General features: G+C 35.6%; 1 protein-coding gene across 1 annotated transcript in view; it reads right to left on the bottom strand.

The window, feature by feature from the left end:
- Nucleotides 1-209: 209 nt before the first annotated feature.
- Nucleotides 210-15220, bottom strand: part of LOC150104364 (suppressor of lurcher protein 1-like) — a 355061-nt gene continuing 340050 nt past the window's right edge. Inside the window, exons 13-16 of the mRNA XM_090396464.1 lie at nt 9315-9483; nt 7417-7616; nt 4250-4297; nt 210-849 (exon numbers count right to left, since the gene is read on the bottom strand). Coding sequence (XP_090252590.1) covers nt 776-849; nt 4250-4297; nt 7417-7616; nt 9315-9483 — 491 coding nt within the window. The 3' untranslated portion in view covers nt 210-775. The remainder of the gene's footprint in view (nt 850-4249; nt 4298-7416; nt 7617-9314; nt 9484-15220) is intronic.

Genomic DNA, 15220 nt, shown 5'->3' with positions numbered 1-15220 from the left:
ATAAATTGCAACAAGAGTCAAATGGAAATTTATTTTACTATCCATCAAAGGTCATTGGGGCCCTTCCAAGGCACTGGCGTCACCTCGTCGTTAGGGGCCGTCCTCCCTTTTAGTGGTCGAAATAAAAATCGTCGCTGTACATACAACTTTATTTTGTGAATTTGAACATATGTGCATTAGGCAAAGTCTCTCGTTCTTCTAGTCATTCAGTCAGTATCTCGAAGTCCTAATCTCAGTGTTAAAAATTCCTTTCGTTAGCAAAAAAGGATCATCAACTAGTGTATTTAGGAATCGGATTGGACTGTGATTCCTATCTGCGAATGGGAATCACGGTTCAACCAAGCAGGAGTAACATTATATATTTGTGTGTACCGCTATTATACAAAAGAGCCCGCTGCATCTCGGTTAGTTTGTGAATTTTAAGCCACCTCACTAAGGTGACAAGGGCGGAAAGTTGTCGTCAACACTATGAATGTTTGATATCCGAACCATTCCTCCAACGTGCACGTAGTCTATACAAACACTGTCGGTTCGTCCTGACGAGTTAGTCAAGGTTCGTGTTCCCTTATCGCGTATGCGTCTAGTGTGGCAGTTACGTCATTTGATGTTTTGCCTTTTCTTCAAAGCTTTCAGTATCACCACTTTGAAGTGTTCCCGTTGTTGACGAAACTCTACGCTCGTGGCATGCAGGCAGCTTCCAGGTTTCTCTGCCATTCTGCTTCGTTAACAACTTCTCTCCGCTAGCTTGCTGTTATGAACTGCTTCGAGAATTGAATTACAAGCTCAAGCAAATGATCGTAGCCAGAGTTGTCAGAATGACTACCGCCACCTGGTATTTCAGTTTGGAATCTGTAAATAAATAAAGTGAACTATATTTCTTACATAACTAATGTATAAAATATATAACCATTATAACTTGTCTGCTAGAATTGCAGAAATAACCGCAACACGCTTTCTACTCCATTTACAAGAATTAAAGCAGCAGAAACTTAATTTTAAACAAAAGTATTTCCTCAGTATCACTTTGACTAAACCTTTTTTGTTCCATGCTTCCTAACAAATTAAGGGAAACATATTTTGAGAACAGAAAATGAAAGAAGAAAATATTCCTAATATTCCTTTTACTTCCTCCTTTATATGAGTGGAAAGAAGTTTGACCGAGGGAAATAATGTATGAGAGGGCATTGCTTTTATGAGCTGTCGCATGATTTTTCACATTAAACACATGGGATATTAATTCTGTGATTCTTCTAATATACTAGAAACGAATTTTCCCCATAAGATAATGTTCTTTTGAATTTCCTGCGACTATGTTACAACAACAACATGTCATTCACTGTCTTAACAGAGCATATACACTACGAGAAGAGGTCTTGTGTGCACGTGTTTATTTTATTATCTTCCAAGAAAATCGCTTTCCTCTCCTTAATGTGGATAAAGCAACTTGAAACTACACCGCCTTTCAGCTCAACAGTAAACTATGAGAGCTACAATTAGGAGCAGTTTAATACCAAATTTCACAACCGTGAATACGCAAAAACTTCAACGATGATGTATAAATAAGTGGAAACAGTTTCCTGGTAAAGAAAGGTGTCAACATGTAATCAGCATTTTTGCACGGCTATTTGCTTAACAAGAGGGAAAAAATGTATTGGGGTATACCATGGGGAAATTAATTTTCAGGAGTAAAGTAAATGACAGGCTGTCTCACATCGTTAAGTCCTTACATATATAAAACAATCGAGAAAGATAAAAATTATGTGTCACTTATTCGATAGACAATCCTCTTTTTATTTATCCGAAAAACGCCAAGGTATACACATGGGTAAATAATACCACTGTAGTGGTAAAGTTTGTTTGGTTAAGGATTAAAGATTGTAATGGAAAGAAACTCTCGTTTTCAAAATGAATTTCTTAAGAATATTAATTATATTTTATCTATTTATGAGCTCAAAACCTTAATTTTGCAAATTCTGAAGCTAAAATTATCTTTTAGACACTTACTAGCTGTTCGATGTCATGGGGTGGTTATTTTCTTAACTAGAATGCAAAGGTACGAAACAAATAGTTTATTACATTACAATAAGATTTCTAAAATACTTTTTCGTCGCATTAACATCATGCTATTAATGAACGGAACAATCACAAAGGTCATGAGTGTTTGTCACGTTTCTTGTTGTATTGGCATCCTGTCACATACGCTTTTTGTAGAGCTGATGCACCAGCGTATTTTTAGGAAAGAGGTCTTGCGTAGAGAAATTCTTTTAGGTTTTCTTAATTCACACCAAGATGGCAATTCCCCCCCTCTCGCTCCCAAAACATGCGCTTAAAATCAAGAGGACGAAGGAATCCCTAATGCCATTAGCCAAGAATTACGAGCTGAAAGGAAAACCAGTACTACTGTCGGTTTAGTTTATTGTGGATGAAGACGAAACAGTAGTAGAAATTAAGTTGTTCTATTCCCAATAATCTCTTCCCCCTTGACTGGCAGCACTCTTACTAGAAAAACAAGTATCCAACGTGAATGGAGATCATTAATTATTATTTTCTTCTGCTGAACTATTTCGAATCAAATAGCTTTTTTACCATAGAAATTATTTTCCGGTAAACCTGTTAGTGCCTCTCCCTGTGTAGATTCGAATTCCACTGGGATGGAGATATCTTTAGTGTGGAGATAAATTTCATAGCCCGCCGGGTGACCTTGTTTATTTGGAAGCCTGAGAAGTGACTTGTTACAAGTTCCATGTTTGTTTTCTAGAACAGGGTCTCCTGATAATTTAATCCTTCGCCCACCTACGGTACTAATAAGCCTGTCGCGTGGAATTCACATAAGAAAAAGTGACATAGCCGTAGCAAATCGACTTCAGCTACCTCGGGTGGATAGTGTATCTGCTTTCCTACTGGGCTGTCAAGTATTTAAGTTGCATACGATTTGCGCAGATTGGTGTGAGAACTTTGCTCTGTTTGTTGGACACATTAAATGGCTTGGAAAATATGTAGCCTGATTACCTAACTCGGTCCGTCTAAGCTACTAAATTGTAGCGTAGAATGGTGAGCTAAATAGTACTCCTCGCGAGTATTAAACCTTCATGCTTGAGGAGACGGTTTTTCTTTCGGGGAGAGTTATGGTGTTCATATCCTTCAAAGGAAGGCTTAATTGTAGGCAATTATGATGGGACAGCAGCATCTTATTTCTAATATATGAGTGACGTCTTTAGGTTTACTTAGGGCACTATGGGGTAGTCTCAGCATTCTTTCTGTTTTCGAAGATCCATCATTCCTAACCTATTGGTAAAATTTTATGACGTCAGAAAAACGACTTCTCTGGTGAATAGCAAAGTATTCGGCATCACTTAGGTTATCAGAGAGTTCACGATCCTTCTCATTTTTTACCTATCTGCAACACCTGCGATAAACCAAGAATTTAAAAGCAGATTAGTGGTCTCAGATGAGAAGAGATTTTCTTTCCGTCTCTAAAAAGAAAATTTCTTCTTCTTAACAGAAACTTAAGCATTTGATTCCTCAACCAGAATACTTACTCTACGTTATGGATGAAAGATGATACATGTGTCTAATGTAGTATCTTTTGTAGTGGCGTAAACAGACTTACATCACGAATCTGAGAGTATTTCTTCTAACAAACCTAATCATGCTGAACTGTTTTCTGTCTGCTAATTAAATATACAGATTCTTGATCTGCTTATCAGAATACTAGATGACGATAACCACTCTCCAAACCCTCCTATTCTGCTTATACTGTAGAGGAGGGGGGGGGGGTCCTTCTATGCATTTTCGACAATCGCTCTGAAGTTGAGAAACTTGAGAGCGTTTTTTTTTTTCGTATTGAACATTCCCCTCAATCATTATTGTAATGGTAAGTTAGGCATTTGAACTCATTATGCTTTACTTTTTTTCCAAATATCAATCAATATTCTGATCCTATCCAAAAAACGCGCACACTGTTGGAATTGTTGTTCCTTCTAGCCTTTCTTTCATATAGGTTATTAGCATCTTAAACTCCGATTTTGGAAATCAGAATTTGCACATGCTCTAACAAGCCTAGTTTCAGGCTTTCTTCTCCTTCTCTCCCCCCCCCCCCCCCAACTTGTATTAATGACCTGAATATCCTACCATTATGGTTTATACAAAATGTCAGTAAGAAATAATTTCTTCCGCATACAGAATTACCGTAGCGAAAGAATTGTTCTTGTAAAATATAAAACAGCCAATGATAGGAATAAATACTTACGCCCATATGTAGAAGCAGCTCCTCGCACCCTTTTGATTGTGAATGGATCTGTGGAGAAAAATAAGTTGCAAGTAATCATTCCAGTTGTCACACTATTATAGACTAAATAAAAATTGTGTTTTTATTAAGCACTCTAAATTACTTTAATAAAAAAAAAGGAATTTCAATTAAAAAGAAGGTAAAGTGCTAAAGTATTCGTTTACAATAAACAGATATGCATAGGCTGTGCTCTTAGCCCTCTAAAGAATAATTTTATGAAATACTACGACGTTAATGTAAATTATTTTAACCTACATATATTTCCAACGTTTCTGGCAGTTCATTACTCGTATTGGTGAGGATTATGCAGACACAACTATGTAAATCTAAATAGCATTCACAATGCATATTCTGGTAAACAATATTCTATTTTTTCGATTATCTGGGAAATGTTGCAGTGATACTTATCAAATAAAGCCATATATTATCTTATATGAACAGTAAGTTGGTTCACTTTGAAAAAACACTAACATCTCAACAGATTATTCGTGGATTAATGGACTATTAATAAAGTGCGGATCCCTGGTTTTCTTATTATATCCAAATGGGGAGTATTTTTGTTTCACTCTAATAGTTATAAATGTTTAAGATCACTAGTTCCAAGAATTACCAGAAGAAACTGTGCCGAATTCGCTAATTAATAACCCGTTTAGATGGTTGTTCGCCTACCATCGTGCTCAAATTATGGCTCACAAAATTGGGAAGGATGATACAGAAATAGTCAAAGTTTTTACTCTGCAAAGACTAATTCCAAAGAGAAGCTAAGAAACCTTCGTATTATGTTCTACGTTTATTTTGTCTCTTTTATGTGAGTACAGACTCTGCTGCTACCACGCATGAAAGCGGTAAACGCATTAATGCCAACTGATGTTGACATCAGTTATAGTTTTAAAAGGCTATTTCGCCAGTTCGAAAAATAGCAGCTAAAATTTAAAGGCTCTTGCTATAAAATTACACTGGACAACACCCAATTTCCCCCTGAAATGAAAATAGCGATTCTTTACTAATTTCGATGTGCTGAACACGAAAATGACAAAATCTGTCGATTGGCTCCTTTACGAGAGACTCAGTTTGGATTGCGTACATAGGTATCATTTGGCAACGCTGTATTTCAATCTCCAGATTGCAACGTATTGCATCAACCAATCACACACAACATCCCCAGGAGATATTGCATCATTGGCTGACATCATGCATTATCTTACATCGCTGTCGTAAGATGATGCAATCATTAGCATAAAGTGAAGTCTGGTAAAGTAAGCAAGTGATTGTGCGACTTCCTTGCTGCACTCGCATTTACTCCTGAGTCATAAGTATTACACAAGTGATTCCTGCAGTGTAAATCCAGCAGTAGTGATGCCTCGTACTTATGTTAATAATGTAAATAACTTTTGTTACATTTGCGGGGGAGTGACGTTTGTAAGCCAGAAAAAGACGTATCAGTTTTATTTCGGTTGTAAGATCGGAGATCAGAGCAAGCCCTGGGGCCCCATACACATATGCTGCGGTACGTGTGCTAGGAATCTTCCGAAGTGGCTGAAAGGCGAAAGTGTCAATGCCGTTTGCTGTTCCTATGGTTTGGAGGGAGCCAAGCAATAGTGGTACCATGCTATTAATGCATGGTGCCCACTTTTGCGAGGTATCACAAGGAAAAAGATGTTGACAGTAGCGTACCGAATATACCATCTGCTCTTCGACCAATTCCGCACAGCAAAGGAATTCCTATTCCCGAACCTCTGAAAGAATTTTCCATCGATTCGGAGGGCGTAGGTGAACCGCTGTCAGATTCTCCTGAGCCTTCGGTGCATGTCGGTCATTGTGCGTCATCTGTGCCACACATTCAACTGATCGCAAACAAGAACTGGAGAATCTTGTTTGTGATCTGGAGCTGTCCAAGGCCAAAGTGGAGTTACGGATTAAGACTTCTACAGTGAAATATTCTCATGGAAACTTCGTAAAAGCCACGGACCGGACTGGATCAGCTTTCAAGTACCTGGCTGACAAATTCCCTCGACTCAGCGAAGCAAAAATGAAAGAGGGAGTTTTTGTGGGTCTTCAAGATCCAAGAGCTCTTCATTGATGAGACGATAACCTGCTACAGGGCGATGAGAAAAAAAACAACAACTTGTGACGCGTTTCGTCTGGTATCAACTAACTTCCTCGGAAATGTCAGGGCAGAAAACTATAAGGAACTGGTTGAGAACTTGTCTCTTTATAACAAAGTTGGCTGCAATATGTCCTTAAAAAACGCTCGCTCCATTCCCACTTGGATTTCTTCCCCGAGAACTGCGGCATGGTTACTGATGAGCACGGTGAAGGTTTCCATCAGGAAATTGCAACGATGGAGAAACCATCCAGGGAAAGTGGTCCACTTTCATGTTAGCTGGCTACCGTTGGACGCTTTGCAGCTATACAAGCGATAGGCAAAGCGACGTCGGACGTAGAAGCGGGCATTTACCGGTATATAAGTACGTATTACTCTATTATATAAGAAACTATTGCAGATCACTCGAAACCGTAGACACTTTTGCATTTTCATTGTCATATTTGTGTTCAGCACCTGGAAATCTGTAAAAAAATGATTAAATTAATCTGGGGGGGGACATGCCTTTTGCAAAATTTTGTTGTTCAGTGTTATCAATAAGTTTTTGAGTAATAAATGATGAAGTAAAGCGACTTTGGAATATTAGTACACATTTATATCTTTGCATTCCACACGGATTAATTTGGCGTAACCAGTATAGCTTCTGAAGATGGAAATTTCTATTCATTGTCTTGGGGGGGGGGGGAAATAACTGGGCATTGATCCTCAAAAGCAGTTTGCTGTATAAGGAATTTACATACATCTGAAATAAGATGACAGGAAACAAAACTACGAGAGGTAAAACCTTTCTTGAGATGCTGGCATGTGCAAGATACTCGTATTTTATTTAATTTAAGCCTGAATTGAAGAAACACCGTATTATTTGACTAGAACAAATTATAAGACGTGATTTTCATGGTGCATACCCGCTAAAGTTAATTAGTGTGGTATTATGGTTTGTTTTTCCATTTTTTGTTTAGATCGAAACTGGAAAACTTTGTTCGAGAATTAACATACTTTCCTGACAAAAGTAAGAGTTGCTTACCAACATAATTCCTGAATTGGTAGAAGGCTTCAAATCCAGTCCCATCAAATCGATCGTTGGATTTGAACGTGACCCTGAAGAAATCCCCATCCGATTCGATCACCTTAGGTTTTTTAAGGCCGCAGTGCCTCGGAATTTTTCTATCAACTGTACGGAAGTTGGAAAATTCTACATAGTCACTGGCAGTTTCTGTAGTGCACCTGCATATGGAACAAAATAAGAATTAGTCGAATATTGCTTGCGATTAATTTCACATTCTCATCATAAAATATCATTTTATGAAATCTAAAATGTCTTCTCATATGAAGACATTTCAGTTGGATCAACGAAATCTCATACGATAGGCTGTTTGGAATAAATGGGACTACTGTTATGTGGTTCAGTTAAAACGCCTTCGAAATTGGTAAATATAATTAACTGCATATAATAAGTAACACGTAATTAATAAGTATCTTTTAAGTTCCATAAAATTCCCTCTTTAACAGCCAAGCAAAAGCAGAAATTCGTTCAGAAAGTTTCACGCATTTGTTCTCATACTATATAATTATTAGTTTTATATATTATTCTTCTGTATTATTATAATAACTTTATAATAATACTTAAGTGTAAAGAGCTAATAAGCTTCATTTCGGCAATGAAAACATTACTTAAATTAAGGGGATATTAAATCCCACATAGTTATAAAACCGAATAAAAAACTCAAAGATTGGAATCAGAGAGTTTCTTGCCGAATATAGTAAACTATATAAAGTATCGGCGACACTAGCGTTTGCAAATACAAGTGATCCTAGTACGTAGTACAATACCGGGCAGCTCGTAGCAGAGGTGGTAAAGTTCTGATCGCTATTCTTAGGTATTTTCCATAATGTAAAAACACATTTCCTAGGAAATGTATGCTGTTATTACATTATGGAGGGAGGTCACTACCCAGACCAGTTTCAGCCGTTTTTGAGGCTTCATCAGTGAATAGCTAGACCTAATACCAAAGTGTATAGCGAAAAGAACTTAAATACTCTGCGAACGAGTTATCCAAACAGGTGCAACCATTAAGTTACTTAAGTATAAAGAGCTAATAAGCTTCATTTCGGCAATGAAAACATTGGTATTAGGTCTAAATCTAAACACTTTGGTATTAGGTCTAGCTACTCACTGATGAAGCCTCAAAAAAGGCTGAAACCAGTCTTGGTAGTGACCTCCCTCCATAATGTAATAACAGCATACATTTCCTAGGAAATGTGTTTTTACATTATGGAAAATACCTAAGAATAGCGATCAGAACTTTACCACTTCTGCTACGAGCTGCCCGGTATTGTACTACGTACTAGGATCACTTGCATTTGCAAATGCTAGTGTCGCCGATACTTTATATAGTTTACTATATTCGGCAAGAAACTCTCTGATTCCAATCTTTGAGTTTCTTATTCGGTTTTATAACTATGTGGGATTTAATATCCCCTTAATTTAAGTAATTTATAATAATATACTGTAGAGTTGTTTCTACAGTGGCATTTATGGCTTTAAATTTATTATTATTATAGCGTGATGTACTGCGCTGAGAGTGTTCTTGCCACAGTGCAGACACCTTATGTGGCCTGCTGGGAATCAGAATATTGGATGCAGCTTCATAGATACTTATGTGATACAGTGTAACTAAGGCTGTATCACATAAGTGGTACAGCCTTACTTAGGATGAAACGGCCTGATATAACCACAAGAAAGAACATATCTTTACACCCTTTGATCCTCATGTTTCATGGGGATTAAAGGGTTTCAGCCTCCTTGTCGTATATATATATTAAGGATGTGGCTTTATTTAGTTCACAAAATTGTTTACGCTATTGGAAACTATAGAAATATAAAAAGTGACTATAGTCTGATTAGATTTTATTTATACGTACGGCGTGACTCCTTCCACATCAAAGTAGGCAAAAGTGATGTGAACTCTTTCGCTGGTTCGCCCTCTGAAGAAGTAGTGACATTCCGTGTCACGTGGGTAATAACCAGGCCAGTTTGGAGAGGTAAAGGTGCCATTGGTTCTCTCTGTACTGTTAAATATGAAGCCACACACTAGAAGGGAAAAAAAAAGAAATTCTCAATTAGGTTTTGTCATTTGCATGGTTTGAACTCTTTTTAATGGGTAACTAATAGAAGGGCAGTTATTTTGAACATTTATGGTCAGTGTATTGGTATTGTTCACAGTGAATGCGATGAACATCATTTACGTTCTTTAACATTTACACGAAGTGTCAGAAAAAATGTTCGTTAATATCTGCAAAAGGAAAATATAAAAAAAATATTTAGACTGTATATTACTGCTGTATAAAGTTTTTAATTTTCATTGCAAACTACTTTTATAGCATTGAAGTAGGTAGGCGTAGATAATCATCATTGAAGGACTGCTGTCTTTTTTTGTTGTTGACAACAACGCACACATACCAGAGAGTGAACTATTATATTTAGCAATTCAAAACAAATGAGATTTGCATTTGCAAACATGAACATTTATTTAATTACACCAGTCTTCAGGGGTTTTTTTTGTTTGTTTGTTTAAAACATTTCCAAAAGTAGAGAATGAAACGAAAATTTTAGCTTTTTTTCCTACTAGAATAGAAAACAAGACATCTCATTTGCATTTTATAAATGACTACAAAAATATAATTTCCTCGGAAATCCTTAAAGGACCCATTATCTTTTAACGAAACAACTTGGGCTTTTATTTATTTTTTAAGTACCTTGTTTTTACTAAAATATTCATGAATGTAGAATTCCTATTAATCATATCTACCAACCGGCAATTTAAACACTTGAAGTTTTTGAAAGAATCGTCTGTGCAAATGACAATTTGCAGATTTTTTTCTTTTCCTGCAATAAACAGTATTTCTTCCTGAAAGTCGTTTTGATGCTTGTAGCATCAAAACGACTTTCAGGAAGAAAAGAAAAAAGTTGAAGAAAAGTGTTTTTGTATTACAGAAACTCATCAAAGAAACAGGAGGAAATCTTTGGTATTCTTCTGTTCATCTAAAGAGAAAATCTTCACGAATTTGGATAATTGCTTAATGTTTTGGATAAATACTTAAGTGTTTTATTTATTTTTTTAAAGCTCCACTTTTAAATATACACACGTGGGACTGAAAACAACAACGGATTTACTATCCTGTTGGAAAAGCATACAATAAATACTTTCAGACAAGAGAGATGTGCTAGGCACCGAATGGTTAAAACATCTGACTTGAAATTGCGAGAACTGGCCTTCATACAATATTAATATGGATTCTAAGTGTGCTTCATTTACTCTGCAATTTAGAAAAACAATTTCTTTATGAAACGGATCTCAGTAAATTCTCCATTCCGATCCATGAGCAATATGAAACTCCGCTGGTGTCCACGTTTATTTTAAAAATGTGACAACCGAGAATTGTCGAGTCTATAGACTGTCTGTTTCTCCGAACTCACCACGAGGCAAAAATCCCAAAGTTGATGAAACCCACAGTTTTTTTATTATTTTATTTTATTTTTACGTTACTGTTGTTAATTTGTAGTCATAACTATACAATATATGTCATTTGTTTCAGAGGTGTAGCTGGGTGGGAACAGTAGTATACTAGTTTTTTGTCACCCTTGGTTATGTACTTTTTTTTTTTTAGTATGACAATTCAGATAACGAAATATTTACTAAAATAAAGAGCCAAAAGGCTTCACTTCGGCGATGCAAAATTATATAAACTAAGTGGATATTAAATCCAACATTATTTCAAAGCCGATTACAGAAACTCTAAAAGTTTCGTGCGAAAATTGACCAGAGAGCTTGCGGGAATGAATACACTCACCGCCATACTACGAGTTGCCCTAACGAACCTTATAGATGACACGAACGCTTAAAGCACCAGTATATTCGCCTCCTATTAGTTCATTGAAGAGACCAGTGAAACTTTATCAAAATGGATCAATAGGAGGCGAATATAAAGGCTCTTTAAGCGTTCGTGGCTCCTATAAGGTTTGGCTAGGGCAACGCGTAGTATGGCGGCGAGTTTATTCATTCCTGCAAGCTCTCTGGTCACTTTTCGCCCAAAACTTTTCGAGTTTCTGTAATCGGCATTGAAATAATGTTGGATTTAATATCCACTTAATTTATATAATAATAAAATATTCTGGCACCTTTATGACAACCCATTGCTACAGCATTCCTTTGCTATGATTGCTTCTGTTTTGCACCTACTCAGAAAATGCTGTGCTGGAAACATATTCCTCTTCCACCTAAATGCATTCACAAAACATTCATGCCCAAAGCCTGTTTGTTAGTGATTATACATGCCGACCATGAAAATATTGCAGTAATGTATTCTAGTGGTAGTGTTTGGTAATATTTGAGAAATTAAGGCATTTCACATTCATTGATTTGCAAAAAAGACACACACACACGTGTATATACAGAAAATATGAATTTTTTTAGTCTCCAGCTATTCATCATTAAAGATGGGGAATTGAAAAATGTGACAAGTGAGTGAAAGAAAGCATATCTAAGCTGAATCATTCTTTTCAAAGTTACAGATTAGAACTTTCTTTTAATATGACTTATTTGTACTTATTGTCCGACAGAAGGTTCTCCAAGGAAAGAAGCATTGAGTGACTGAAATTTCAAGAAGAAAGCTGGCAAAAAAAAAAAAAGAAAAGAAAAAACTGTGTGGATATCTAAATAGCAGAATAGGAAAGGAATTCAGAATGGATAGAAATGCTTAAGGAGAAAAGAACAAAGTTAATATAGTAATGATGGTAAGTACTTACTCGTTCTTTTGTTTGGGACAGACATGGAACTTAGAAATAACCAGTCCAGTAATGATACCCAATAAATTCACACAGAGCGAACAGTTTCATTGACTATTGTTGTTGATAATGATATCTTCACACTGGTTTAGGATAGAAGAGTGTACAGGGGATATGAAATAGGAAGTGATCACCATTTAGTCCTGAGTGTGATAAAAAACGAATGTATTATTTTTATTTTCAATATGTAAATACAGTTTGGTTCTTTTCAAAGGCCAAGCAGCTTTCAGAGGTTGGCTGTAGACTCAACTATACAAATATTATTCAGTTAAAATATGAGAGTTTGAAACAAGAACCAAACCTTAAAAGACTGTGGCAAACTTGAAGACCATTCATCGCACAGATAGAAAAGTTAGTACCTCTCTATGCAAAACGACATGTAGAAAAATGCAAACTTCATAGTGGATGTAAGACATTAAAGGCTATCACCTGGAACTGAAGAAAGTCCTGACAGATAAGACTAATTTGGAGGAAAACTTTATAGGAAGTTGGTATGAAAAGATTATTACTATTACATCCCATGTACCCTTTGAAGTACCTATCAGGAACATGCTTATGGAATTAGTTTGTTGAATGACCAGAAAAATTCATTCATGTTAGTGTGATCTTATGAATTTAGTTACATTATGCGCCTTTTCGTGGTTTTCTAAAGATGTAGTATTTAAATTCCATATTAATCTCCCTGCCAGAGTGGCAAGAAACAGCTCTTGTTGCCTGAAACTTTTATTTATTAAAAATAAATGAAAATTTCAGAAATTGCACAAATATTGCTATTACGTAGTGGAACAGCAGAAAATTAAAATCGTTTCTGACCATTTTCATCTTGCATGAACAACACATTCTTAAATGACTGCTACAAATCAAATTATGATGAATGCATTAAATAATAAATAGACTGTAGGAAAACAAATCAGAGTAATATAAAAAAAGACAGAAAAAAAAATTACAAATTTATTAAATACTGTACAAAAAACACAAGAGTATCATGGCAGTTTGAAATAGACCACAAACATTATTGCAAGTATGTAAAGCAGAAGTTATGAGGGGGGGGGGAATTCGATCACAGTGATCGAATTCCCTTTTTACATCAACCATGAAGTGATCCAAACTTCATGGTTGAAGTAAAAAGTTACAAGCAGCCCTGTAAAAGAAGAAATCCTATCAAAAATACTTAGCAAGTGAGTGGGAAGATTTGCTAAAAGACTGAAAAGAAGTAAGTTATGGGTGAAAGTAGATAAACAAGTCATCAGAAGACTTGGGTAAGAATATTAATATCAGAAAGGTGACATTATGTTCCGGAATTTGCTGAAAAGCTTAGGAATGTTGGGAACAGTACCATAAAAGGAATTACAGATGATAAAGCTGGTATAAAACTGGTATTCTGGATGTCTGGAGTAATTACTTTAAAATATAGTTAAATAAGTAAGTGGTGACAGAATTATAGCGGAAAATATTCAAGAGGAATTCATTCTATCAGGAGAGCATATTGATTTGTGAGATACAGGACATTACAAAACTGAAATGTGAAAAGGCAGGCAGAACAGGTGATATTCGACTGGAAATGCTCATACAAGTATATGGAAGAATAAAAGAATAATAAATTTATATTGACTATACTGCATAATCCTGAAGGCCTAGTCAGAATGTGTTAAATTCGAGATTGTTGGAATAGAGCTCTCATAGGTCCCATCTTTAAAAAAAAAATTCAGAGGGATTTCCTATTTACCATTCCAAGTAAGATTTATGCAAACATACGTAAGAGGCTAAGAAATATTGCAGAAGAGAAACTGTCTTTAACTGAAAATCTGATTTTGATCTTGGAGAAAAACAGCTGCTTGAGAAATCATGGGAATATAACAAGGATGTGAGACTAGGCATTTAATAGAGATGTGTGTTAGACATAGTATAATATTTATATGATAGTTTCATAAAACTAAATAGAATAAAACAGATATCTAAAATAGAATAGATAAGACTAAATAGGATTTATTACTCCTTTATATTTCACTTGACATATGAGCTTCATTCAGGGAGAAGGCAGAAGAATTGGCTACATTTAAATCATGAACACAAGAATGAATCATACAGCATGCATATACTTCCATGCGTCTCAGTTGCAGCTGTACAAGTAGGAGGAAACACTACCGAATTCCAGAGATGAAAGTATAGTTGTATAAACGGAAAAAAAATTCCAAACACTTAATAGCAGTGTTTGGAATTTCAAACACTGCTATTAAGTGTTTGATATTAAGTTCACTTCTCACAACTTACAGATAGGCATAGAATCTGTTCAATTGAGGTTAGGACAGTGTTGTCGGGCTTTGCACAATTCAAGAAACAGACTATCAGATTTTAACTTACTGCACTGTAGTATCTTTGATTGGTTCCACTGAACTCAGTATCTAGTGTCAATGGCCAGAACCTTCTGATTCCAGAAATCTTATATAATCTTGATGTTCTTGGATTCTAATTGTAGCAGAAAGGCTAGTTTGTCCAAAGTAGCAAAGATGGCAAGAACAGGGTATTTGATAAACACCATGCAAGAAGTTAATATATTTCAGCATGTCTTCATTCCTCATTTTATCTAGTCTTGTATAACCTGCTATTCTTCTTATATATATTCCATTTTTGCTGCAAGGATTCTCATTTCTTTCTCTTATTGTTCATGCTTCACTGCCATATAATAATATTGGTTTTGATAAAATATTATACATTCTTGGTCTTCTTTTTTTTTTTTTTGGTAACTACTGCTGGCCATAATGTTTTTTTTTTTATTTATTTCCATGTACTTGGGAGAATTTGTTAATTTTGTTAGAAATGTCTAAATCTGCATTGTAACTTACTTTATAGCATAAATAATTAAAATTTCTGACCAATTATTTTATTGTCTATTACTATTTTAATTCAGATGAACATTTTTCCTTTGAATGGCACTTTTATTTTTTTTTCTTCAGAGATGGATATATGATTTTGTTTTATTATT

The sequence above is a fragment of the Typopeltis vanoorti genome, chromosome 8 (assembly GCF_054136105.1).
Source record: "Typopeltis vanoorti isolate ZY-2024b chromosome 8, IOZ_Tvanoo_1.0, whole genome shotgun sequence".
Classification (NCBI taxonomy): domain Eukaryota; kingdom Metazoa; phylum Arthropoda; class Arachnida; order Uropygi; family Thelyphonidae; genus Typopeltis; species Typopeltis vanoorti.
Note: the sequence above shows the minus strand (reverse complement) of the source record. Positions and strands in the feature narration are given on the sequence as shown.